General features: G+C 40.3%; 1 protein-coding gene across 2 annotated transcripts in view; it reads left to right on the top strand.

Annotated features, from left to right (window-relative positions):
• Positions 1 to 27,447, top strand: part of Polq (DNA polymerase theta) — a 73,055-nt gene that overhangs the window by 5,268 nt on the left and 40,340 nt on the right. Inside the window, exons 5-14 of one of the 2 annotated variants that reach the window (XM_041673160.1) lie at positions 2,444 to 2,552; positions 5,492 to 5,711; positions 6,815 to 6,962; positions 9,278 to 9,424; positions 10,823 to 11,035; positions 20,028 to 20,164; positions 21,407 to 21,611; positions 21,805 to 21,947; positions 25,541 to 25,734; positions 26,546 to 26,670. In XM_041673160.1, coding sequence (XP_041529094.1) covers positions 2,444 to 2,552; positions 5,492 to 5,711; positions 6,815 to 6,962; positions 9,278 to 9,424; positions 10,823 to 11,035; positions 20,028 to 20,164; positions 21,407 to 21,611; positions 21,805 to 21,947; positions 25,541 to 25,734; positions 26,546 to 26,670 — 1,641 coding nt within the window. The remainder of the gene's footprint in view (positions 1 to 2,443; positions 2,553 to 5,491; positions 5,712 to 6,814; positions 6,963 to 9,277; positions 9,425 to 10,822; positions 11,036 to 20,027; positions 20,165 to 21,406; positions 21,612 to 21,804; positions 21,948 to 25,540; positions 25,735 to 26,545; positions 26,671 to 27,447) is intronic. The other variant, XM_041673161.1, reaches the window with a different exon arrangement.

The raw sequence follows: 27,447 nt of genomic DNA, 5'->3' as shown, positions 1-27,447 counted from the left end.
TAAGAAAGTTATACAACTAAACAAGTGTTTCCTGCTGCTGTTTCTGATAGAATAAAGTGAAACTGTGATTCCTGTATGACCTGTATGTTTATTTCCTGTCATCTGTTCTTGGAGGCAAGAATTGCAGAAGTAATGTTGGGAACTTCATGTTTTATGTCTTTCTGTTATTGATTTTACTATCTTGAATTAGAATTTATTTTCTCATTTATTTATTTTTATGAATTTGAGTGTCTTTGTGGCATGACACATAGCAGGAGGTCAGAAGACAGCTTGTGGGCATTGGTTCTTTCGGATGTGGGTCTGGATATTGAACTCAGGTTATCCGCTTGGCAGTAAGCTTTACCCATTGGGCCATCTCACTGGCTCCTATCTTGCATTTTTTAACTTTATAAAAGACAGGATATCCTTGAACCTCTGTTTTTCCTCATTGCTACTTTCTTGTTTCAACTTTGCCTGGAGAGAAGGAAGCATGCTGGGGTTGTCCCTACCATCTTTAAAACTAGTAACTTTATGTGTTCATTATCATAATTTGGTACTATGGTATCTAGATTAGGACTGGATCAGAAGCTACCATTCAATAAGGAAATGATAGTCACATAAATGGTTTTGTGCTTGATACACTGAAGATTTTTTTGTCTTAATAATACCTTTCTCCTACCGTGAAGGAAAGGTCACTGTACAGAGGTAGCAGCAGGAAAACTACTGTAGTAGCAGTAGAAGCAATTGAGTCTGTTTGCTCACTGAGAACCCAGTGAGCTACAGCACAGTTGTGGTAGGAGAGAAATGGGGCAGAGATCAGTGATTAGAAAGGCCTGGTAAGACTGCCTTCTGATGCTCCCAGTCACTTTATATCAAAATTTTCTTATAACTTGTGACCTCAGTGGTTTTAACTATATTGAGGATTTTGCTTTGCACTCTAAGCAGAATAAATTCTCTTAGAAGAATGAAAGTGTGTTGATAGAGCATATCATATAATTGGAAATGGAGATAGCTTACAGACAAGGACATTTCTTCTTATGTCATTAGGGAATTTAAAGTTTTTATGAAACAATGATTTTATAAAGCATCAAGACTTCCAGGATAAATAACAGGTCAGGTGCTTCTTCATGTGATTGTGAAAGAGTCAGAGTAATAAGGGAGACTGTAATCTTAGGCCAGAAAGAAGGGAAACGAAGTGACAAGAAAAGTAGAGAACAGTCTGAGCCCCAACCCTGGCTCACTGGTATACAATACAGGTATTTTAAGAAAGAAGTTTATAGCTATAAATGCCTACATTAAAAACGTCTCTGACTCTTGCCTGCTTGTGGGACCCTGTTCTTCCTCCTGGGTTGCCTCATCCAGTCTTGATGTGATGGGCTGGTCTTACTGTAGCTTGTTATGCTGTGTTTGATTGATGTCCCTGGGAGGCCTGCTTTTGCTGAGTTGGGGTTGGATCTGGGGGAAAGGGAAGATGGGGGAGAGAGGCTAGGGGGAGGGGAAATTGCAGTTGGCAAGTAATCTATGAGAGAATGATAATAATAATAAAATAAACACAATCCTTAAAAAAAGAAGAAGAAGAAGAAGAAAAAGAAGAAGAAGAAGAAGAAGAAGAAGAAGAAAGAAATCAGAGCGATTTGAAGTAACCTAACAAGGCACCTTAAGGTTTCAGAAGATCAAGGAAAAGTTAAACTCAGAATAAGCAGATAGGAAACCATGGGCTATTAAGCAAAAAGTCTCAGTGGCAAGTATGCCATACTTCCTTATAAGTTACTATTCGGAGCCCCCAGAGGCACCCAAACAATTTAGGTTCTTGGCATTTTCACATATCTGGGAATAGGGAATCTCAAGTTGAGGAAATGCTCCCATCACACTGGTATGATGGTCAGCCTGTAAGGGCGTTTTCTTAACTGATAATTGATATGAAAGAGCCCAGCTCAGGGTGAGCAGTGCTATCCCTAAGCAGGTAGTCCTTGGATGTATAAAAAAGCCAACAGAGCATGCCTGGAAGCAGCACTCCTCTGTGGTCTCTGCTCCAGTTCCTGCTTTTTGGTTCTTGCCTTAAGTTCCTGCCTGGCCTCCTCCAGTGACGGGCTGTGATCAGGAAGTGTAAGCCAAATAGACCCTTTTCCCCCTAACTAGCTTTTGGTCATGGCATTTATCATAGCAATAGAAAAAAGACTAAGATACTGGGTTTGGTGGTTTTGTTAGCCCCGAGTAAGCTAATCACTGACTTTCTGTAGTTAGAATATATATCATATATAGAATAGATTGCTTAAGATCCTGAAACATCTTGGAAGAGAATTGGCAGTTCCACAGAAGCTGGCCTTTCCTTCATGCTGGGACTTAGCATTGCCTGCAGGATCTTATTGTGACTGTTATTTGCCCATTAGATGTGGGCTTCTGAGTCCAAAAATGCTTAGAACTGTGCAGTTTTGTAAAAGGTCAATCTGGAAAATCCTTCTAGGAATGGTGGTTGTGGATGAGTTACACATGCTGGGGGACTCTCACCGAGGATATCTTCTGGAACTTTTACTGACCAAGATTTGCTTTGTTGCTCGGAAATCAGTATCGTGGTAAGTACCTGAAATGACTGCTTTTCTGGTATTTGAAAAAAATGTTGAAAAAGAATCTATAAAAGTGAAAAAGTAAGATTTATAGGAGTGTAGTACCTTTTTTATTTACACAAACTCATGGAATAGTAGTTTGCTTTTGTTCTAAAACTGGTTCTCAACTTGTGGGTTGTGACCCCATTGGGGGCTGAATGACTCTTTCACAGGGGTTGATTAAGATCACCAGAAAACACAGATATTCACTTTAGATTCATACAGTAGCAAAATTACAGTTATAAAAGTAACAAAAATAATTTTGTGGTTGGCGGTCATCACAACATGAGGAGCTGTATTAAAGGCCACAGCGTTAGGAAGGTTGAGAACCACTGCTCTAAAAGAAGTACTTAACTGGTGTAAGACTACTTTCAGGCATTTAAATGTTTCTGACCACTCATTTTGATCAAAATGACAACTCCGTGATAGAATTAGAACTAGGAAAACAATGAGCTTTATGTTCTTTCTTAAAACTTGTGTCCATTACCTGCACTCAGTCCTTCCTAATCTATTAATAGATGGCCTTTCTGGTTTGCTTTTCTTTCTTTTTTTTTTTTTGTTTTTTGTTTTTTCGAGACAGGGTTTCTCTGTTTCTTTGGAGCCTGTCCTGGAACTAGCTCTGTAGACCAGGCTGGTCTCGAACTCACAGAGATCTGCCTGCCTCTGCCTCCCGAGTGCTGGGATTTCTACATATTATTCTGTGTCTGTGTTTGCATTTGTTATCACACATACATACATACATACATACATACATATTTTGGCTAGATTATGTATGTGAAAGAGAATATAAGTTTCTTTTTTTGAGATTGTGTGACCTTGCCCTTTTTTTTTTAGAGCTGAATAGTATTCGTGTGTACATCAAGTTTTCATTATGCATTCATCTGTTGATCCCATTCTTTATATTGTGAATAAAGCATCAATACACTTGGGGGTTCGGGTCTCAATGGTAGGGTTATGGAGTTCTCTTGGTGTATGCCCAGGGGTGAAATAGAGGGATCATAAGGAGTTTTATTTTTAACTTTTTGAGAAATTTTTGAACTGATTTCCACAATGGCTGCACCTCCACTAATAGTGAATCCTCTCCAACGTTGGTTGGGTCTCCTGTACTTGCTGTCAGATTTGTTGATGATAGCTATTCTGAGTGGGGTGAAGTGCTTTCTCAAAGTAGTTTTAATTTGCATTTCTTTGATGGTTAGGGAAATTGAATACTTAAAAAATAGTTATTGACCATTTACATTTTTTTAAAAACTATCATTCATTTGCCTATTGTTGGTGTTGATTGGTAGTTTTACTTCCTTGGTGTCCAGTTTCTGCAGTTCTTTGTAAGCTCCGGATGTCAGCCCCTTGTCTGCAGTGTAGCTGGTGAAGGGTTTCTCCCACTTTGTGGGTCGTGTGCTCTGTTTCTTTGCCGCATAGGAACTTCAGTGTCATGTGGCCCCACCTGTGATACTTGGGTCAGCTTCTGTGCGCTGTTGATGTGTTATTCAGAAAGCCCATGCACAAACCTTTAGTCTCAGGACTTGGAGTTGAGGCCTTCCTGGTCTACATTTTAAAGACTGTGTCTTAAAAACAAAACAAAACAAAAACCTGAATCTCTAGCTGGGCGGTGGTGGCACACGCCTTTAATCCCAGCACTCAGGAGGCAGAGGCAGGCAGATCTTTGTGAGTTCGAGGCCAGCCTGGTCTACAAGAGCTAGTTCCAGGACAGGCTCTAAAACTACGGAGAAACCCTGTCTCGAAAAATCAAAAAAAAAAAAAAAAAAAAAACAAAAAACAAAAAAACAAAACCCTGAATCTCTGAAATCTACAGAAGAAAACATAGAGAATATCTTTCAAGACATTTGGAAAGGCAAAAATCTTTTTTTTTGTTTGTTTTGTTTGAGACAGGGTCTCACTATGTAGCCTTGGCTGGCCCGGAACTCGATGTAGACCAAGTTGTCCTTGAATTTACAGAGATTCTTCTGCCTTTGCCTCCTGAGTGCTGGGATTAAAATTTGTTTTAGGTTTCAAATTGAGGTTGTTGATCCATTTTGAATTGATATTTGTAAAACTTTTGTATATTGATTTCTTGCTATGGGAAGTTAAGATTTTTTTTTTTTTTATATTTTCTACTCTCCCATACCCAGTTTCCTTCCATCCTCTTCAGTTTTTTTTTTTTTTTAAATCCACTCACCCCACCATCTTCCCATTCTCCCAGATAGGATTCTAATTTTGTTTAGATCATTTTTCAGTGTTACAGTGATATGGCCTTGTTAACTCAGCTATTGTATATTATGATTGTTTTTACTTTTTTGAAAGCCCCCTTTTTTTCTTACACTATTACATATCTTTATTTTCTGATGGCTTGGTTTTCTGTATACTGTGCTACATACTTATCTCTAGTATATATAAGGGAAACATAACTAGAAAATGCCTATAAGTTTGAAAATTAAATAAATACACTGTAGACTAAATTTTGTGTCAAACATGTAAAAAATGTTACAACTGACTAAGAAATACATCCCAGTGTCTTAGTGAGAGGCTTAAGCAGGCATTTGCAAGAGAGGTTCCAAATGGTCTGCCCATATGAAATGGCACAAAGCATTGTTAATCATCTGAGAAATTGCTTCTTAAGTATTGCTATAGTGTCTCCATAGTGTTTATTGTTAAAATGATTGTCAGATGGTGACAAGATTGTGGGACAGCAGAACACACAGATTGAGGAAGTGCTACTTTGGTACAGTCTTCCTGGAAAACAGTTTTGTGTCATTCATTAAATTTGAATATCTGGCCAGTAATCTGTGAGCTAGTAATTTTATCCAAAGAAATGACTGCATTTGTGCACCAAGGCCATGACAAGAATATCGTTAGCAGTAGTATGAGTTATTTTCTGCATATTTCCTAATGTAATTTTTTTTTGGTCTTTCCAGCCAGGCAGACGCAGGCAGTGCTCTGTCCAATGCTGTGCAGATTGTTGGCATGAGTGCGACTCTTCCTAATCTGCAGCTCGTAGCTTCCTGGTTGAATGCCGAACTCTACCGTACTGACTTTCGCCCAGTTCCACTTTTGGAATCAATAAAAATAGGAGATTCCATATATGACTCGTCAATGAAGCTTGTGAGAGAATTTCAGCCCCTCCTCCAAGTGAAGGTGAGTCACTGCTCTTACATCTCCGCTGCCAGTGCCTTCGAGTTTTCTACAAGTTGTTAACAATTTTAATTCTATAATTAGAGGTTGCATAGTAACTGAATGTATATTATGTATTTGTTGGAATTGATATTAAGCTATTCAGTTTTACCTTAAATCACTTGATGAGAATAGTGAGAAGGAGAATGTAGCATGCTTTTAATTTAAATGACCATCATTTCCTGGTATATAATGGAAGTCGTTTTTTTTCTAGTCAGTGAGATTTTGCTATGGTTTAATTTACTTTAAACACTCAGGTGGAACACTGACATTTATTGAATGTAGATCTGTATAGTAAGTGTACTGAATGAGAAGATTATTGTTTCAAGAGCCAGATAAACCTTTCTCTGACACTGAAGAGAGTTACACAAAATGGCTGAGGTACTATTATTTCAGTCATGAAAAATCTCTGACCCTTCTATCTTTATCTATAAGGTAGGGTATAATACTTGGTTTTGGTAAGACTACAATATGATTGTGTGTGTGTGTGTGTGGGTGTGTGTGGCACTTGTAAAGTCCATGATATGCAAGTTACTCCCTGATACCTCTGCACACTTTGATGTACATCCCAGCATGGAGGGGCTTCCATAGGCATTCACACAGACTCTTTGCTGTGCTTGAAATATGTACTTGCCACTGAGATAGTGCATCTCCTCCTTCAAGTCTGAGCTTACCCGTTTTCTCTGAGAAACCTCCTTTAGGTCTTTTCAAATCTATGAGTCTAAAACATTGCAAATATTTCTTCTCCAGCACATCATGTGGTGGTTGAGTTCCTTCCCGTGTTTCTCAGTGAGACTGTGAACAAACCCGTTGCCAATTAGGGCTATGTGTAGCCACCACTGTATCTCTAATACCGAGTTTAGGACTTCATAAACATGAGTTGAATACATAGAAAATGTTTTCTTTTTACCCATCATCATTAATGAAGTTTGTTTTTATTGTAAATGATTTTTATTCTGCCTTTGAGTTAAAAAAATCTTTTTAATGGATCAAAATGTAGAATTTTGATTCAATGTGAAGATGTTCTGAAGGTATGACGGATGTAGATATTTCTCTTTCTTTTTCAGGGAGATGAAGATCACATTGTTAGTTTATGTTATGAGACTGTTCGTGATAACCATTCAGTATTACTCTTCTGTCCATCAAAAAAGTGGTGTGAGAAGGTAGCAGATATCATTGCCCGAGAGTTTTATAATCTGCACCATCAGCCTGAGGGTAAGTGACAGGTGAAAATGCAGCCTCCATCCTTGCTGTATGGACGGTGGTACTGGGGATGACAGTAGAAGCCTCCATCCTGCTGTATGGACGGTGGTACTGGGGATGACAGTAGAAGTCTCCATCCTGCTGTGTGGACGGTGGTACTGGGGATGACAGTAGAAGCCTCCATCCTGCTGTATGGACGGTGGTACTGGGGATGACATAGCAAAGTGTGTTCCTGCTCTGTCACTGTCACTGTGTGTCATCTAGGCAAGGCTGCTTTTGTCGCTCTAATCTTTTGTCTTCTTCATAGATAATGTGGCTAATTGTCAGTGCAGCATCCCATCCAGGCCCATCTTCCCTGGTGCTGTCTGTACCAGGCTAAAATATATGCTTACATTGTTCTATGACAGCTTACTCCTGAAGGACTGGAGTCTTCATCGTGTTCTATTAGGTTTTGTTATTGTGATTTGGAGTAGTGGTTCCTAAGTGCAGTGTTTGGATTGGAGTCTCATCTGTTCTGTTTATTTTCTCCATGAAAAGAGAGTAGCACATTTTTTATATACTGAAGTTTGCAATTTGGAATTCTCTTACCCATTTTTTTAACCTTAAAATGACCTCTTTTGGGCTGAGGAGGGTCACTTAACTGTAAAGTGCTTGCCTTGCAAATACAGAGACACGAGTTTGATCTCTAGAACCATGTTTTGAAAAGGCGAGCCAAGCTTAGTGTTATGTTTGTAATCCCACATAGGGTGAGTGGTGGAGACAGGTGTTATTGGCCATCCAGCCTGACTTACTTCAGAACTTCCAGGCTAGTGTGGAGCCGTGAAGATTCCTGAGGAACAGCACTTGAAGTTGTTCTCTTATCTCTACATGCATGTGCACACATGTTCACCTTCACATACATGAGCACATGCATGTACACACATACTGCTGAGTGATAACTTATTATACTTTTCTTGTTTTTAGTAGGAAAAAGCATAGGCAATCCTATGTGTATCCTCAGAATTTTAAGAAAAGTTTGCCTAAAAATTAAAAACACACAAAATATAAGATATATATTAAAATAGGTTTTTAATGAAGTTTTGTAAGTTTAGGAATCTAGAAGTCTGGGCAATTCTTTAAGAAGTTAGACTTCCTGTGTTTAAAAGTAACTCTAAAAGGCATATTTCATCTTGTTTTTTTTTTTTTTTTGGTTTGTTTCTTGAGGCAGGGTTTTTCTGTAGCTTTGGAGCCTGTCCTGGAACTAGCTCTTGTAGACCAGGCTGGCCTTGAACTCACAGAGATCCGCCTGCCTCTGCCTCCTGAGTGCTGGGATTAAAGGCGTGTGCCACCACCGCCCGCTGCATCTTGGTTACCTATGTTTGACTGTTAGCTTAGTGGCAGAGGAACCAGACAGTTTCCAGGGAGAGCTGTTGTGCTGGTTGGCGGGACACATCTTGAACAAGGACTCTGACGTTTGGACTTTGCTTGTGTGTTGTCACTGTGACAGAAGCAACTTAAGAAAGGGAAGATGCCAGGCGGTGGTGGCGCACACCTTTAATCCCACCGCTTGGGAGGCAGAGGCAGGCGGATCTCTGTGAGTTCGAGACCAGCCTGGTCTACAGGAGCTAGTTCCAGGACAGGCTCCAAAGCCACAGAGAAACCCTGTCTCAAAAAAACCAATAAATAAATAAATAAATAAATAAATAAATAAATAAATAAATAAAGTAAAAAAAAAGAAAGAAAGGGGAGGTTTGTTTTGGTTCATGGTTACACAAGGTACAAGTCCATCATGGTGGGAAGATGTGGGAGAGTGCATGGAAGCAGAAGCAAGTGAGTCAGGCTCCTCCCTCGTGGAAGCAGACAGGAAGCAGATGACCAGGGCTAAAACCACAGTTGGGCTTTACTCTTAAAGGTGTACCTCCAGTGGCCCACGCTCTCAGCCAGGCCTCACCTACAAAAACTCCACAACCTCCTAACACTGCCACCGTCTGAGGACTAGGTATTAAACCATGAGCCTGCAGGGAGCATTTTTATTCAAACCGTAACCCGTGGTAATCTGTCCTTTCTCCAGCAGGATCCCTTTGATCCCCTCCTTTGAAAAGCTGATCTTCCTAACCTTGGGATACATTCTTAGAACTGTTTCTGAAGCTTTGCAACCCTGTCTTGTTTGTATCATAGTGTTCTGGGTCAATGGCTTTAAAAGACCACGGATGTGCATAGTGGATAGTATGTGGCAGTTTCTGAACCTTATATTTATTTCTGTTATCACTGGACCAATGAAGCAAAGAAACTTGTACAGTTGGTGATTTATTTATTTATTTATTTGTGTGTGTGTGTATGTTTGACAGGATTAGTAAAACCATCTGAATTTCCACCCGTGAATCTAGAGCACAAGAGCCTTCTGGAAGTGATGGGTCATCTAAAGCGTTCGCCTTCAGGACTGGACTCTGTACTGAAGAACACTGTGCCATGGGGGGTAGCGTTTCATCATGCAGGTATTCCTGGTTCATCATCTTGTGTTAAGATGTTCTCAGCACAGGCTGAAGCTCTGATCAAGAGCTCTTGTTACTCCTGCAGAGGATCTGAGTTTAATTCCCAAGACACATGTTGTGAACTACTTGTAAGTCCTCTTCCAGGCGATCTGATAGGCCCTCTTCTAGTCTCTGGGCTCCTGTACATACATAATGTGCATATGGGTTCACACACAAGCACATAAAATAATAAAAAGAAAAAATTAAAAAACCTCACCAGACTTTTATAATTTCTTCATTTTTGTGTTTATGTGAATTTATTTGTTGTTAATCAACTTACTATTTGTATATTTCATTTTAAGGAACAGTGGATTAGTCAACCCAGAGTAAAGCAAAAATTTTAAGCTTGCTTGTCTGAATTGTACAACTACGTCAGATAATGAATTGTTTTCTAACCACTGGGAAAGCAAATTCTAAAAGTCTTACTTGTCTATATGTTGTTTCCTTAAAATTTATGTTAGAGTAATACTTTCTACTCAAATTTGATGCTACTTCGTTTCCTCTTACGTCAAGAATTGACATAGGCTCACAGACACAGCAAAGTTAAATTTGTTTTAGAAATTGTCATTGAATTGAAGAGGACTAGAAGTGAAAAATCCGATGGATGGACTGTCAGAATCTCCAGTGTGTGACAGTCACTGGGTAAAGTGCTTGATCTGTGATCATGTGTGTTAAGATTGTATCATAGGAATGTTTTCTTCAACGAGTTTGCCAGAGGTTGTTATAAAGATGAAATATGATCATGAAAGAAAATCTGTGAGCTCCAGAGAAAATTGTTGACTAATAAATGCTGGTATGGGGAAGAAAAAAAGAATGTTTTCAAGATTGGAAATTTAATCCTTTCAGTTTTATTCAACTTTCATCATATATATATATAATTTTATATATATATATAATTTTATATAGATATAATTTTAATGATAAATAACCATGATAAAATTTTAAAATAAATTTAAAAATGTATATGTGTACATACATATGCACACACAAAACCCAGGGTTGTTAACCAGTAGTATGCAGTTAAATTCAGCCTGCCGTCCATTCTTATAACTAAAATTGGATTGGAACACAGCCCCACTCACTTGACCTGCTGCTGTTTTCTTTTAACAGCAGCAGGATAAGTAGTTTCAGGAGAAACCATCAGTTCCACCTAAAACATATGTAATGTTGCTGACCTGCCTAAACATGTGTAAAGATGGAAGATTATACTCTTAAATAGGTAGACTGATAATGTGTTTGTTTATAATTTTAACTATTGTTTAAAAGATCTTTAAAGGCTTGTGTGGACTCTCAAATCTGCTTATAAGTAGTCAAGTACATTGCTTCTGTGGTAATATGTTTTGTGATCTGTACTTTATTTAGGTCTTACGTTTGAGGAGAGAGATATCATCGAAGGAGCCTTCCGCCAAGGTCTTATTCGGGTCTTGGCAGCAACATCTACTCTCTCTTCGGGAGTGAATCTTCCTGCCCGCCGGGTGATTATTCGCACTCCAGTTTTCGGTGGCCAGCCTTTAGATATCCTCACCTACAAGCAGATGGTTGGCCGCGCTGGCAGGAAAGGTGTAGACACAATGGGTGAGTTTGGATATAATTGTCAGGGCATTGCGGACAGACAGTCTACCTGGAAGCTGACTAGTACCTGGCTATTTCTTATTGTGATATATTTATTTATTGTGCAGTGCACTAATGTCCTCCTCTTGGGTTATTTAATATTTATAGTGAATATAATTTTCATTTGTTAACTATTGGTTTTCTTCTGGTAGAGAATTAAGGTTTTTCTTTTGTGTTATATGTAGTAAAATGATTCAGTATTATATAAAGAACAAGATTTGTGATTTTATTAGCTAGAAGATGATTTCATTTCTATGTCTGCTTCTTTTTCCTCTTTTTTAGTAGGTGTGGTCTATGTGACTGTGGGTGCCCATGCCCAGCTGTGCATATGTAGAGCAGAGTCCACACTGGATATGTTCTCTTCATTCTCCGTCTTATTTCAAATATTTTATAGATTTATGTATATGTGCATGTCTGATGGGGTATGCACATGTGAGTGCACTTGCCTGCAGAGAACAAAAGAGGCCACTGGATCTCTTGGAACTGGAGTCATATGCAGTTTTGAGCTGCCCAGCATGGGTGCTGGGAGCCAAACTCAGTTTCTCTGGAAGAACAAGTCTTCTCACTCATTGAGGCATTGTCCAGGCTTCTTCCACCTTGAATTTTGAGACAGAGTATCTCACTGAACCTGGAGTTTGTCATTTTTCCAGCAAGCACCCAGGTTCTGTTTGTCTCTGCTCACCAGTGCTGGGGCTACAGATGCAAGCCACCACCTGGGTTTTATGGGGGCTGGGTATGAACTCAGTTCTTCATGCCTGCGCTGTAAGCACTTGAGCCATGGATCCCTCTCCCTAGCATCTCATGTGGACCTTAGAGTGTTTAATCTCAAGTCAGACAGGGTGCCAAGAGCTAAGAAGTACTGCATTTTGTCTCTGAACTGGGACAGCTTCTGGCCTTGCACCAGCGAGTAATGATGCTTTTGTCAGAAATCCAAACAAAAGTTTTGACTTAAGCAATGAAGTAGTTTTTGAATTAAATACCAGAAAAGAAGCAAAAATTACTTCACATCTTATTATTCAGTGTAAGACTAATTGCTAAATGGTAGTCAGTGTTTACTGCTCTTACGGTGTTGGGACCTTGGAGATGGAGTCTAAAAACGAGGGACTCTAAAGTCTCTGCAGTAGTCAGCTTTATTCAGAGCATCAACCAGTTTTTACTGTGCTACGGATTAAGAAAAGTCATCTGAGCAAAGTGTGCGATCAAAAGGACAAGGCACACAGGCGGAAACATGTTTGCACAGAGGCACATAGACAAATGACATTAGCCGGTTGTAATGGACAACCTGAAGTAAACTGACTTCTTGCCACTGTGCCTGGGAGGGGTCCAAAAGCACATTCCAGGAATAACCCGTGCTGTGCAAGAACAGAGATTACAAGCCTCTTGTTTACTTGGAGTTTTCTTTTTCTTTTTTTTTCTTTTATTTTTTAAAATTTATTTATTTATTAAAGATTTCTGCCTCCTCCCCGCCACCGCCTAGTCCCCCTCCCTCATCAGCCCGAAGAGCTATCAGGGTTCCCTGCCCTGTGGGAAGTCCAAGGACCACCCACCTCCATCCAGGTCTAGTAAGGTGAGCATCCCAACTTCCTAGGCTCCCACAAAGCCAGTACGTGCAGTAGGATCAAAAACCCATTGCCATTGTTCTTGAGTTCTCAGTAGTCCTCATTGTCCACTATGTTCAGCAAGTCTGGTTTTATCCCATGCTTTTTCAGACACAGGCCAGCTGGCCTTGGTGAGTTCCCTATAGAACATCCCCATTGTCTCAGTGTGTGGGTGCACCCCTCGTGGTCCTGAGTTCCTTGCTCGTGCTCTCTCTCCTTCTGCTCCTGATTTGGACCTTGAGAATTCAGTCCGGTGCTCCAATGTGGGTCTCTGTCTCTGTCTCCTTTCATCGCCTGATGAAGGTTAATATTTAGGAGGGTGCCTATATGTTTTTCTTTGGGTTCACCTTCTTATTTAGCTTCTCTAGGATCGCGAATTATAGGCTCAATGTCCTTTATTTATGGCTAGAAACCAAATATGAGTGAGTACATCCCATGTTCCTCTTTTTTGGTCTGGCTTACCTCGCTCAGGATAGTGTTTTCTATTTCCATCCATTTGCATGCAAAATTCAAGAAGTCCTTGTTTTTTACTGCTGAGTAGTACTCTAATATGTATATATTCCATACTTCCTTCATCCATTCTTCCATTGAAGGACATCTAGGTTGATTCCAGGTTCTGGCTATTACAAACAATGCTGCTATGAACATAGTTAAGCATATACTTTTGTTGTATGATAGGGCCTCTCTTGGGTATATTCCCAAGAGTGGTATTGCTGGGTCCAGGGGTAGGTTGATTCCGAATTTCCTGAGAAACCGCCCCACTGCTTTCCAGAGTGGTTGCACAAGTTTGCATTCCCACCAGCAGTGGATGAGTGTACCCCTTTCTCCACATCCTCTCCAGCAAAGGCTATCATTGGTGTTTTTGATTTTAGCCATTCTGACAGGTGTAAGATGGTATCTTAAAGTTGTCTTGATTTGCATTTCCCTGATCGCTAAGGAAGTTGAGCATGACCTTAAGTGTCTTTTGGCCATTTGAAGTTCTTCTGTTGAGAATTCTCTGTTCAGCTCAGTGCCCCATTTTATAATTGGGTTGATTAGCCTTTTATGGTTTAGTTTCTTGAGTTCTTTATATATTTTGGAGATCAGACCTTTGTCAGTTGCAGGGTTGGTGAAGATTTTCTCCCAGTCAGTGGGTTGCCTTTTTGTCTTAGTGACAGTGTCCTTTGCTTTACAGAAGCTTCTTAGTCTCAGGAGGTCCCATTTATTCAATGAGGCCCTTAATGTCTGTGCTGCTGGGGTTATACATAGGAAGTGGTCTCCTGTGCCCATGTGTTGTAGAGTACTTCCCACTTTCTCTTCTATCAGGTTCAGTGTGTTCAGACTGATATTGAGGTCTTTAATCCATTTGGATTTGAGTTTTGTGCATGGTGATAGATATGGATCTATTTTCATTCTTCTACAGATTGACATCCAGTTTTGCCAGCACAATTTGTTGAAGATGCTCTCTTTTTTCCATTGTATACTTTTAGCTCCTTTATCGAAAATCAGGTGTTCATAGGTTTGTGGGTTGAAGTCAGGGTCTTCTATTCGATTCCATTGGTCGACTTCTCTGTTTTTATGCCAATACCAAGCTGTTTTCAATATTGTAGCTCTGTAATAGAGTTTGAAGTCAGGGATGGTAATGCCTCCAGAAGTTCCTTTATTGTATAAGATTGTTTTGGCTATCCTGAGTTTTTTGTTTTTCTATATAAAGTTGATTATTGTCTTCTCCAGATCTGTGAAGAATTTTGATGGGATTTTGATGGGGATTGCATTGAATCTATAGATTGCTTTTGGCAGAATTGCCATTTTTACTATGTTGATCCTCCCAATCCAAGAGCAAGGGAGATCCTTCCATTTTCTGGTGTCCTCTTCAATTTCTTTCTTCAAAGACTTAAAGTTCTTGTCAAATAGATCTTTCACTTCCTTGGTCAGAGTTACCCCAAGATATTTTATGCTGTTTGTGGCTATCGTGAAAGGTGAGGCTTCTCTGATTTCCCTCTCTGCTTCCTTATCCTTAATGTATAGGAAGGCAACTGATTTTTTGGAGTTGATCTTGTATCCTGCCACATTACTAAAGGTGTTTATCAGCTGTAGGAGTTCTTTGGTAGAGTTTTTGGGGTCACTTTTGTATACTATCATATCATCTGCAAATAACAAAAGCTTAGCTTCTTCCTTTTACTTGGAGTTTTCTAACCAGCACTCAGAATTCCCATGACTTGACTCTAGTCTTGAACCATGTGACCAGGACCTCCTACTGACATTTGTAATTTATTTTCTTTTTTTAAAAAAATATTCTGTCTGTGTATATGCCTGAAGGCCAAAAGAGGGCACCAGACCTCATTACAGATGGTTGTGAGGCACTATGTGGTTGCTGGGAATTGAACTCAGGACCTTTGGAAGAATAGGCAGTGCTCTTAACCACTGAGCCATCTCTCCAGTCCTGTAATTTATTTTCTTGTATATGCTTTCTTCCTTTGTTTCTATCTTTGTGGTTTGATGGTTTTCCCTAGTGTATGCTTTAGATTTTTTCCATTATAAAGTTTACATAAAATATAAAAGGCTAGATAAAGCTGATAATAAGCTCTCTAGCCAGGGAAGCAGATGCCTAGACACCCAGCATAAAAACCTTCACTAACAGCCAGAACAATGGCTCCCTTAGAGCCCAGCAGCCTTACCACAGCAGGCCCTGAGTGCTGCAACATAACTGGAGCACAGGAAAAAGACCTTAAGGTAGTTTTGATGAATATGATAGAGGATATAAAAGAGGAAATAACAAATCCCTTTTAAAAAAAGTCTATGATTGGGGGCGAGACAGAGGGGAGAATATTGAAAGAGATATCTTGATGGGGGGCCATTTTGGGGTTAGGGAGAAACCTGGTACCAGGGAATCTCCCAAGAATCCACAGGATGACCCCAACTAAGACTCCTAGCTATAGTGGAGAGGGTGTCTGAACTAGCCTTCTCCTGTAATCAGATTGGTGACTATCCTAATTGTCATCAGAGAGCCTTCATCCAGTAACTGATGGAAGCAGATGCAGAGATCACAGCCAAGCACTGGGCTGAGAGTCCTGTTGATAGGGAGGAAGGATCCTATGAGCTAAGAGGCTCAAGGTCATAACAGGGGAACCCACAGAGACAGCTGACCTGAACTTGTGGGAGCTCATGGACTCTGGACTGACAGGGAACCAGCCTGGGACTGACCTAGACCCTCTCCATGTGTGTGTGATGGTTGTGTAGCTTGTGTTTGTGGGGCTCCTAGCAGTAGGATCAAGACCTGTACCTGGTGCTTGAACTGGCTTTTGGGAACCCATTCCCCATGCTGAACTGGAAATAAGTAGTTTTCATTGTTCTCAGACATGAATGATAGCAAATACACACATATATATGTGTAAAATGTTTTTTTAATAAAAATTTTCATATAGTAAACAACAAAGTTAATAATAAGTTTGATTGCATACAGCTCTATGCTTTTATTTTTCCACCCATACATTTTAATGTCAAAACATAATTTTGTAATTTATATCCTTAGGCAATATTTTAGTTATACTGTCTTAATAGGGTTGTCACACTAGAGGTAAAATCACTTCATACAATACCATTTTAGTACAAAGTATTTTGAATGCTTCTCAATAAACTATTGATTTCTGAACTTTCTTATATTTTATGCTATTAATTAATATTAACACAATTTGAAGAAGACTGTTACATAATTCCTGTGAGGCAGTCCTCATTGCACTGAGTTCTTTTAACTTTTGTTTGTCTGGGGAAGATTTTTGGTTTTTTCCTCATTTCCAAAGATCAGCTTGGCTGGGCAAAGTGTATTTGGCCAGGTTTGTCCTTCTGCAACGAGTGTAATATCTGACCTTTCTGGCCTGTGGGGCTTCTGTTTAAAACTTGTCCATCATTTCATGGGCTTCCCTTATGTGTATAGATTTCTTAACTCTTACTGATTTTAGAATGTTTTCTTTGCCTTTGAATTTTTTTCACTAAAATCAATTTATTGATTTAAGGATAAGGTATGAATAGCACAATAGATTAATACAACTCGCTAATTCAGGAGAGATGCTCATAGGCCAGGTGTATCAGCTCACACTGAGAAACTCACAACTCTGTGTGCAGAAAGAGGATAGCCAGAATGTGTACGCATCCTGAGCAATGTGAAGAAATGCTCTCTCACAATATCTGCAAGACCACCTTTTGCTCCTTGGTGAACACTGTGCGCTTCCGCTGCCTCCTTGGATCATTGGGAGAAATGTGTCCTTGGAGGGGCCTGAGAATCTTGTGGATATGGTGAACCTGAGGTACTTGAAGAACCTTGGGTGACTGGGTTCACTGGCATGCTGAGGATTTGTAACTCTGATGCACATTGGAGCTTCCAATCATTTTTAGACCAGGTGCCAATGGAAAATCCTGGGGAACTTGAGATCCTGGGATCATATGAGAATTTGTTTCCATTGTGAGATCTTTATAGATTGGAGAACCTTTTTTTGAGGCTTGAAGTCACCAAGAAATCCATAGGATGTTGCACCTTGCTCAAATTCTTCTCTGAGTTTCGCCTTTGAATTTTTTTTTAAGGTTTTATTGTATTGTACTATTGGGGATTGAACCCAAGTCCTCACACATGATAGACAAGCACTCCACCACCAAGCTATGCCCCATCTCTCTGCCTTTGAATTAAAAAAATTACTTTCATGTGTATGGGTGTTTTGCCTTACTCTATGTTTGTCTGGTGCCCTCAGAGCTTAGAAGAGGGTATAGGATCCCCTGGAACTGGATGACTGTGAGCAGCCCGCCTTATTGGTGCTGGGAATGGAACCCAGGTTTTCTGGAAGAGCAAGTGCTCCCAACTGCTGAGCCATCTCTCTGGTGGTCTGAGTTTTGGTATTATGTGTCTTGATGAGCTTTTTGGGTTGTGTTAGAATAGAGACTTCTGTGCTTCCCGTACCTGCTGTCACCCTCTCTCCGTAGATTTGCGTACATTTTTAGCCGTTATTTCTTTAATAACTTTTTAGTCCCTATCTCTTCCACTTTAGCTTCTATTATGCAAAAATTAGTCTTTTGACTATACGTCGTTTAAGTTCATTTCCGTCAGTCTGGGAGTGTACTGGCTCTCCATCTGTCTGAGCTCCGGTTGAGATTCACTACTTCATTTCGCAGTTTGGCTGCCATGCTTTTCTTCTTTGGAATTTGTTTTTATTTTATTGTTTCTGTTTCTTTGTTAAATTTCTCACTGTTTATATCTCATTTTCTAAATTTATTTCATTTTAATGTTCTTATACTTCATTATGTGTAACCTTTATCTGTTCTTTCCTGCTCCCTGTTTCTTTAGGGTCCTTCATTGGAATTTTGTTGGTATATTTTAAAGTCTTATGATTTCCCAATTCTTTGCAATCTTGTGTCATTGTATCACAAATGTATAGAGACAGCCAGTTCTGGGTTTTCTGGTTTGGCAGGAATAGGCCTGTATTGCTAGTCTAGCTGGGAATCTGAGTGGCACAGCTGGGAATGATTGGGCAGACTGGGCCTACTTTTGTTTCATGTGGTTAATTAGGTTGCTGACTTTAGTTTAATTTTGAGTGCCTGGTCTCCATTGTCAAACCAGATTGGTTGAATTCTGCAATCAGAGTTACTGGTTGGTCACTGCTGTCACCTTTAAAATACACCCCAGGGTGTATTTCTGGATCATGGATCATCGTTTGAGATCTTCACTGGGATCTGTGCTGGCTAGGTTTTTTTTTTTGTTTTTTTTTTTGAGACAGGGTTTCTCTGTGTAGCCTTTGGAGCCTGTCCTGGAACTCGCTCTGTAGACCAGGCTGGCCTTAAATTCACAGAGATCTGCCTGCCTCTGCTTCCCGAGTGTTGGGATTAAAGGCATGTGTCACCACCGCCTAGCACTGTGCTGCCTCATTTTAAGTTAACTTGGCTCAAGTTAGAGTTATCTGAAAGGAGGGAACCTCAATGAATGCTTCCATAAGATCCAGATGTAAGGCATTTTGTTAATTAGTGATTGATTGTGGAGGGCCTAGTCTGTGGTGGTGGTACCTTCCTTGGCCTAGTGGTTCTGTGTTCTTTAAGAAATCTGATTGAGCAAGACACAAGGAACAAACCAGTAAACATCACCCCTCCATGGGCTCTGCATCAGCACCTGCCTCCAGGATCCTGCCCTACATGAGTTATTGCCCTCCTTCACTGACAGACTACATTGAGAAAGTGTGAACCAAATCAACCCTTTCCTCCCCGCTTGCTTTTGGTCATGGTGTTTCATCACAGCAATAGTAACCCTAGCTAAGACAAACTGGTACCCCGATAGTACGGTACTGCTGTGACAGATCTGACCATGTTTTTGGGAACATTGTGGAAGGACTTTGGAAGTTTGGAGCACAGGAGGAAGGATTTTAGGGGCCAAAGGAGTCAAGAATACCACAAGAAAACCCACACAATCAACTAAATAGAGCCCATAGGGGCTCACAGAGACTGCACTGTCAATCAGGGAGCCTGCATGGTACTGACTAGGCACTCTGCACCTGTTACACTTCTGTAGCTTGGTCCTCTTGTGGGGCTTCTAACAGTGGGAGCAGGGGCTGTCCCTAATGCTTTGGCTGGCTGTTGGGACTCCATTCCTCATTCTGGGTTTTCTTGCCCAGCCTTATTACAAGGGAGTTTTACTGCAGCTTGGTATGCCTTGTTTGGTTGTTACCCATGGGAGGCCTGATTTTTTCTGAATAGAAACGGAGGAATGGATCGGGGTGAGGTGAGGGTATAGGGATGGGATAATGGTGGTGGGGGCAAGAGTGTGGGGGGAGGGAATGGGAAGAGAGAAGGGAGGGGAAACTACAGTTGTGTTTGTGTGTGTGTGTGTGTGTGTGTGTGTGTGTGTGCGTGCGTAGGAGAGAGAGATTCCCTAGCAAAAGTCTGTCACAATACCAGGTTGAGGAAAGAGAGAGAGAGTTGAATAGGGAAAGACTTATAATCTCTATATGTGTTAAAGTTTGTTAGGTGCATGGAGGCTTCATAGAAAAGGTGCGAGGCCTGCTGTTTGATGTGGGTCTTAAGGTATTTTTGGCAAAGGCAGAAAAGTGTGGAGAAGTGGTGGGACAAAGGAGCAGCTGTCTTCCTAGGACAGTGTTTATAGAGGACAAGAGCTCTTGTGCTTGTTGCTTCTCTGGCCTTCAGCTAAAAGTCATCTAGAAGCTGGGTCGTTTGTTTTCTGGTAACACTTTGATCGCCTGCCCAGAGTTCAGATCCAGAGCTGTGACTTAGGGCTCTGTGACCAACACAGCCTCTAGAACCTCCTGTCTCCTCAGTGGGTCGGAACTTGTCTTCAGCAGTGACTTGCAGTAATGGGCTGGAACTCAGACGTGTGGCTTTGTTTGTAGGTGAAAGTATCCTAGTTTGTAAGAACGCTGAGAAATCGAAAGGCATTGCTCTGCTTCGAGGATCTCTGGAGCCTGTGCACAGCTGTCTGCAGAGACACGGAGACATCACTGCTAGCATGAAACGAGCTATTCTGGAGGTAGGAGTTCAGGAACCACTCATTGAAATTTGAGGATGTGAAAATCTGAGTTGAGGGTTTTTTTGTTTTTGTTTTTTTTTTTTTTAAAGAAACAGATTGTTGCCCGGCAGTGGTGGCCCACTTCATTTCTAGCAATCAGGAGACAGAGGCAGACAGATCTCTGAGTTTGAGGTCAGCATGGTCTGCAGATAGAGTTTCAGTATAGCCAGGACTATACAAAGAAACTTTATCTCAAAGAACACCCCCCCCCAAAAAAAAAACAAAAGCAAAACAAGATTGTTATATTTATAGCCTTCCCAAGTGTGACTGTTTCTCACATATATTTAAACGTAGTACAGATATACATAATTCTTCAGGCTCTGCGAAATAAGTTGATAAATAAATTCTGATACATGCATACATATGTATACACACATACATATATATATATATACATGTATATGTTGGTATAAACATGCCTATATGTTATATATATATGAATATGTAGTTATTTTGGAGCTTAAAATTCTACCTTATCAGTTTATTTCAAAACAGTTATACAACCAAATGAACTATAGTTCTTTTTTATATCTTTTTTTTTTGAGGCATAGGGAATAGAGGAATAGAACGCAGGCTATGTGTACTCTAGTGGCTATCTTTTTACTTTTGATATATTATTTTTTTAAGTTTAAAGAAAAGATGGCAAAATGAACCATAGTTCTTCTATTCAGATAATAAATATATGTGAACATTAAAATCAAATCAAGTTATAAAAAATTAAGTTTGCAGAAGGGCTGGACCTGTGGTGCAGTCTAATTATTCTAGCATACTGGAGGCTGGGGCATGAACTTCACAAGTTAGATGCCAGCTAAGGCAATGCACACTGAATACTAACTTCATCTTTTCCTGCCCTGTTGTCCTTCTGAATGGGAAGGATTCAAGAGTAGCATTTCTACATGGCCATGTGTTCTAGGGAAAGGAGCAGAGGCTGATCAGACTCATGGCATGTGTTACCACCTCCTCTATATGTGTAACTAGTTACCTAAGTTTCTTTTTGTCTATGAGAAAATATTATATTTACTTTCCAGGAAAATGCTGTCAGTAGTATCATCTGTGTTTGTAATGTGTGATGACAAAAGATTTCATAAAGCATCTCTACATAGAGACTGAAGATGCCTTAAGAAAATAAAGTCACTTCTATTGCTTGATGCCCAGAGGCTCTACACAGCTTATAAAAATTATAGACTGAATATTTTCTCTCAGATAATCGTTGGCGGAGTGGCAAGTACATCACAAGATATGCAAACTTATGCCTCCTGCACATTCTTGGCTGCTGGTATAAAGGAAGGGAGTCAGGGAAAGCAGAGGAATCAAGATGATGCTCACCTTGGAGCAATTGATGCCTGTGTGACGTGGCTGTTAGAAAACGAGTTCATCCAGGTGGCAGAGCCCCGTGACGGGTCAGGAGGTAAACACAAGCTCTCATGTAAAAATGCTCACCCTTTATGTTATGCTCACCTTTTAGCTTTTGCTCATACATTTCTACGTGTTAGGTAAGGTTCTGATTATTGCTTTGATGAGAGCCGAGAGGGGTAATATGTAGTAGAGAAGGACATTTCTTTGATTTGTTTTAACCTTTGCTCCTGTATTCCCCACTCCAGGAAAGGTATATCACCCAACTCATCTTGGATCGGCTACTCTTTCTTCCTCACTTTCTCCAACTGATACCCTAGACATTTTTGCTGATCTCCAAAGAGCAATGAAAGGCTTTGTTTTAGAGAATGACCTTCATATCGTCTACCTGGTAAGTTCTATCTAAAATCAAAACTATTTACCTCCTATTGACAGGATCTCACTGGTTAGCCAAGGCTAGCCTGGATGTTTAGTCCTCTCACTTCTAGCCACTGAATATTGAGATGTGTGCCAGGCTTGCAGGAGGAATTTTACAAGTGCCTTCATTGCTTTTCTTGACGCTCTGACAAAGTACCTTGACAAAAGAACTGAAGGAAGGAGGCCTTCATTTGGCCTCACAGTTTGAGGGTGCAGAAGGAAGAAAGCTTAGGTACCTGGGCCCGTTGCATCATAGGAACCAGAGACAGATGAGTGCTGGAGCCCCGCCCCTTTCTCCTTGTATTAGGTCAGTCTAGTCTAGGTAGTCCCTCAAAGGCATGCCCAGTGGCTTGTCCCCTTTGTGATTCCTTATCCTGTGGAGTTGACGGTACTATCATAGAAAGTTTGTTTACATTAGATCATCCTCTACAGTTATAATAACCATTTTGATATGAATTGAATAGTTTAACCATATTCTTTAGCAAGAACTAACCAGAAATAAATTTGTCACTGAAAAGGAGATGTGTGCACTTTGAAGAGTAAATGAAGGGAGAGAATAACATTGACATTTTCATTAGAATGAGGTCTTACCAGGAAATGTGTTCAATAAAGTAACTGTAGAGGTTATTTTTTTCTTTTACAAACATATATATAATTCATGGATTATATCAGGCCCAGTGTTCTGTGCCTTCTAATATGAGTGGAAATAATCTTAAAGCAGGTCTTATCAATCATCTGCAGTGGCCTTAACAATGTCCCACATATTAATAGCAGGCATGAGTGTGAGCTCCTGATCCAGACTGTTGCCTTCAACGTTCAGTAACCAACAACTTCAGATAAGAAAACCCCTGTTCAGCTTGACATCCCCACTGCTTCCTGTTCTCTGGTAACTACTATTCAACTGTATTCTGTCCTCTGCTTCTTGCAGGTCATATAATGCTTTTTAAGTAAGTCAAGAGAAGAATGAGGAAATATGCAGTTGTTATTGTTGTGATTATTAATTATTTTCAGTGCTGAGAATGGAGCCAAGGGCTTTGTGAATTCTAGGTAAACACTCTTCCTCAGAGCTAAATTCTCTAGCCCCAATTATTTTTAATATGTACTCACAAAGTGACCTCTATTAGCTTTGTTTTTTAAGGTGTAATCAGAATATTTGAGTTCTATCCCAGTCCCTTTCTCTCCCTTCCTACTTGTCTCCCTTCCAGGCTGGCCTGCAGCTTACCATGTGGTCCAGTCTGACCTCACACTTACATGCCTCCCCACTTAGTCGATTGGCTGCTGGGCTTACAGGTGTGCACCAGCATGTACCTGAGCAGCCTGCTTTCTTTCAACGTGAAGAACTTTTGTTAGTATTAAAGACAACATTTTCTGATTATGTTTGTTTAGGAATGTCCCTGTTATCTCTGGTTTTGAAAGATACCTTTCCTTTATTCTAAATTCACAACGTTTTTACTCTTCCTTCAAATACGTTGTGCCCTTCTCATCCCATTCTTGTCTCCAGTGTTTCTGATGAGAAGTTAACTTTTGCTGTTGTTGGGTTTCCGTTGTGTGATTTTCTGTCAGTTCTTCCCTTCTGTTACTGTGATAAGACACTTAGCACAGCAGCTTGAGGAGAGGGTTGATTTGGCTCACACTCTTAGGGCACAGTCTGTCATTGAGTAAGTCAGGGCCGGAGCTTGAAGTAGAAACCATGGAGGAATGCTGCTTGTTGAGGCAATGAGGCAGGCTCATGGTTTTCTGGTTTTCTTATGTAGCTCAGGATCACCTGCCTCGGGATGGTGCTGCCCATAGTGCACTGAGGCCCCCCTGAATTAATTAATAATGAAGGTGATCCCCACAGACATGTCCACAGACCAAACTGATGAAGGAAACACTCTCTTGGGACTTTTTAAAGATGATTTAGGCAGTGTGATAGTTAATGCTAACTAGGACACTGTCTTGGCTGCTTTCAGAATTCTCTCACTCAGTTTGTGACATTATTATGATGCATGTTGATGAAGAGCCCTACATTTTTCCTTTCAGTTCATGAAATATTTTTGGATATGTAGACTGTTTTTCACCAGTTTTGGGGTGCTTGCCAAGGATGATGTGGTATACACACACCTACAGTCTGATCCCTTGGGATGCAGAGGCATCTCTCTGAGTTTGAGTCTAGTGTGATTTATATATTGAGGCCAGACAAAGTTATGTAGTGAGACCTTTTCTAAAAATGAAAACAAAATAAATAATAAAATAATTTAAAAAAATAAAAAAATTGGGATGCTGTCACATTTCTATTGCTATTATAAGACACTATGACCAAGCCAACTTATAAAAGAAAGGATTTAATTTGGGGCTTATAGTTTCAGAGGGATAGACTTCACATGGCCAATTAGTGACGCATTTTCTCTAGTAAGGAACACAACTTCTAATCTTTCCCAAATAGTTTTACCAAATGGGGATCAAATATTCAAATATGTGATCCTATCAGGACCATTTTCATTTAAACCACCACATTTCACTCCCTGGTCCCCATTAGCTTGTAACCAAATAATAATGCAAGATGCATTCAGTCCAACTTCAAAACTCTCCATAGTTTTTCATATATACAATGAATCCAGGAGGAGAAAAAACATATGTATACATATTTACAGTTTACAAAGTTTATTCCACAGCACTCTCTTTTCTTCCTTACCTCTGCCTTCTGCTCCCCCATTCCTTCCTTCTTTTCTTCTTAAATGGCTTTTTTTTAAGCCAGGCTACCCTCAAACTTTCTAGGTATACTACTAGGCTGGCCTGGAACTTACCAGATTGGTCTAAAACTTTGTATTCTAGAGCCTCGGTTACACAACTGCTGGTATTACAGACACTCACCCTTTTATTTCTTTAAGCATTTTTTAAATCCTTTTGTATACATTTATAATGTTTTATCTTTACACATTTATACTGTTTTTGTCTTTGAGGTCTTTTCGTGTACTAATATCTGGACACTTTTAAAGGTGTTTCTTTGCTTACATTCTTCCCCATGCTCAGGACACTTGTCTCTTTCTGTTTGTCTCACAGCTTTCTTGTTGAATCCTGAACCTTTAAAGAAATAGATCAGCTGTGACTGTTGACTCTCCCCACACTGCCCCCCTTATCTCTTCTTTTCATTTTACTCATTCATTCTTGAATACATGAAATAGGTAAGAAAATACTTTGAGTCAGTCCTACTTAGGTTGAAAATGTCAATGATTAAAGACTTGCATTCCATGAAATCCAGTTTGTATGGTTAGCAGTCATTACCCCCTCCCCTTACCCTGCCACTCTCTCTGGCTTTCTCTCCTTCTCTGTCTGTGTTTATTCTTTCAGCAAGTTTCTTTTGAATAAATGTTTTCTTATAAATGAGTTATTATCACAGTTGTTTTCTGTATCCTGAGGCCTTTGTCTTTACTATGCAGTTTACATTTATAATTTTCTTACTTATGCAGGGTAATGGGTTTGTTTGTTTTTGTCCAGTGCTAAGGCTTGAACCCATGACCCTGCACATATCAGGCATGTGTTTGGCCACCGAGCTCCCACAGTTAAAATGATGCTTCTTCTCTTTAGGTTACACCTGTGTTTGAAGACTGGACTGGAATTGATTGGTATCGATTTTTCTGTCTATGGGAAAAGTTGCCTGCTTCTATGAGAAGGGTGGCAGAACTGGTTGGAGTTGAGGAAAGCTTCTTGGCTCGCTGTGTGAAAGGAAAAGTAGTAGCCAGAACTGAGAGACAGCATCGGCAAATGGCCATCCATAAAAGGTGGGGAGCCTGCAGCATTTATCTCTGCTGGGCTTAGGTCCGTATCCACTTTTCTGGGTCACTCTCATCGTCAACAATGTGGAAACATTTTGGCTGACTATAGTAAATTTTAAAATTTCTCTGTTTATTTAATTTACTGACAGTTTAATTTTTCTTGCAACTTGACATTTAGTCATTATGCCTGCAGGTTTTTAAAGCCAGATATTTAACCACTTCCATTTGTGGTGATTTTGTTGGAGTTGTGCTTTGTAACACCTTTAGAAGTAGTCTCTTACCACCTGGGAGGTGTTAGGGTTCACATGGGGGAAACTGGGACAGGCTACTCTTTAAAACTTGTGTGTGTGATTTACATCACAGTCAAGTGCAAATTTATAAGGATCTCTGTGCTTGGATTATTTGTGCCAACTTTTTGTTTCAAATCAAATCTAGATTTTATAATTAGATACTGTCATTTGACCACAATTCTATTCATTTTATACCCATGTATTAAATCTTTTAGACTTTTTTGCTACCTCATTTCTTAAACCAAGTATTATTTCTGGAAATCAGTTACTAACATTGCAGTGTGGGAACTTTTTGTTCTGTTGGGTTAGTTCTTAGCTGTGGCTAAGATGTATGAAATAACTGTGGTCATCTTTGCCCACAAGTCCTCCTCCTGTTGTCTTCCTGCGGGGGTGGGGGGTGGGATGGGGGATGGGGGATGGGAGTGAACCCTCTGCTACCTCTTTGGTTTGTAGTTGGTTTGCAGTATATGTTACACTTTCAGAGTAGCTATAAATGATCTCTTACACTAGTCTTGATTTATTTTTAGGTTTTTCACGAGTCTTGTGTTATTGGATTTAATCAGTGAAATTCCCTTAAAGGAAATTAATCAGAAATATGGATGTAATCGTGGACAGATTCAGTCTTTGCAACAGTCAGCTGCTGTTTATGCAGGTCAGTTAGATGAAGTGTGTCACTTTAAGATTCTATCATTAAGGTTGTTAAGATTCCTTTTTTTTCTTTTTAAAGAAAAAAGAAGCAGGGTCTCATTGGTAGCTCTGGCTGGCCTGGAGCTCCCTATGTAGACCAGACTGTCCTCAAATACAGTGATCCACCAGCTTCTGCTCTCTGGGTACTAGAATTAAAGGTGTGTATCACCATGCCTGGTTTGGATTACTTTCCTAAAAACTTCTGTTTATTTAATCCCCTCTGAAATTGCTGCAGTCATACAGAGTCCTCAGTGTTCTCATCATCACGCTGGTGCCTCCGGGTACAGTAGTGGTCTCAGTGTTCTCATCATCACGCTGGTGCCTCCGGGTACAGTAGTGGTCTCAGTGTTCTCATCATCACGCTGGTGCCTCCGGGTACAGTAGTGGTCTCAGTGTTCTCATCATCACACTGGTGCCTCCGGGTACAGTAGTGGTCTCAGTGTTCTCATCATCACACTGGTGCCTCCGGGTACAGTAGTGGTCTCAGTGTTCTCATCATCACGCTGGTGCCTCCGGGTACAGTAGTGGTCTCAGTGTTCTCATCATCACGCTGGTGCCTCCGGGTACAGTAGTGGTCTCAGTGTTCTCATCATCACGCTGGTGCCTCCGGGTACAGTAGTGGTCTCAGTGTTCTCATCATCACACTGGTGCCTCCGGGTACAGTAGTGGTCTCAGTGTTCTCATCATCACACTGGTGCCTCCGGGTACAGTAGTGGTCTCAGTGTTCTCATCATCACGCTGG

The sequence above is a fragment of the Microtus oregoni genome, unplaced genomic scaffold, assembly GCF_018167655.1.
Source record: "Microtus oregoni isolate MIOR12 unplaced genomic scaffold, Mior012 000023F_ref0000262, whole genome shotgun sequence".
In the NCBI taxonomy this organism is placed as follows: Eukaryota; Metazoa; Chordata; class Mammalia; order Rodentia; family Cricetidae; genus Microtus; species Microtus oregoni.
This window is presented reverse-complemented; position numbering and strand designations above follow the sequence as displayed.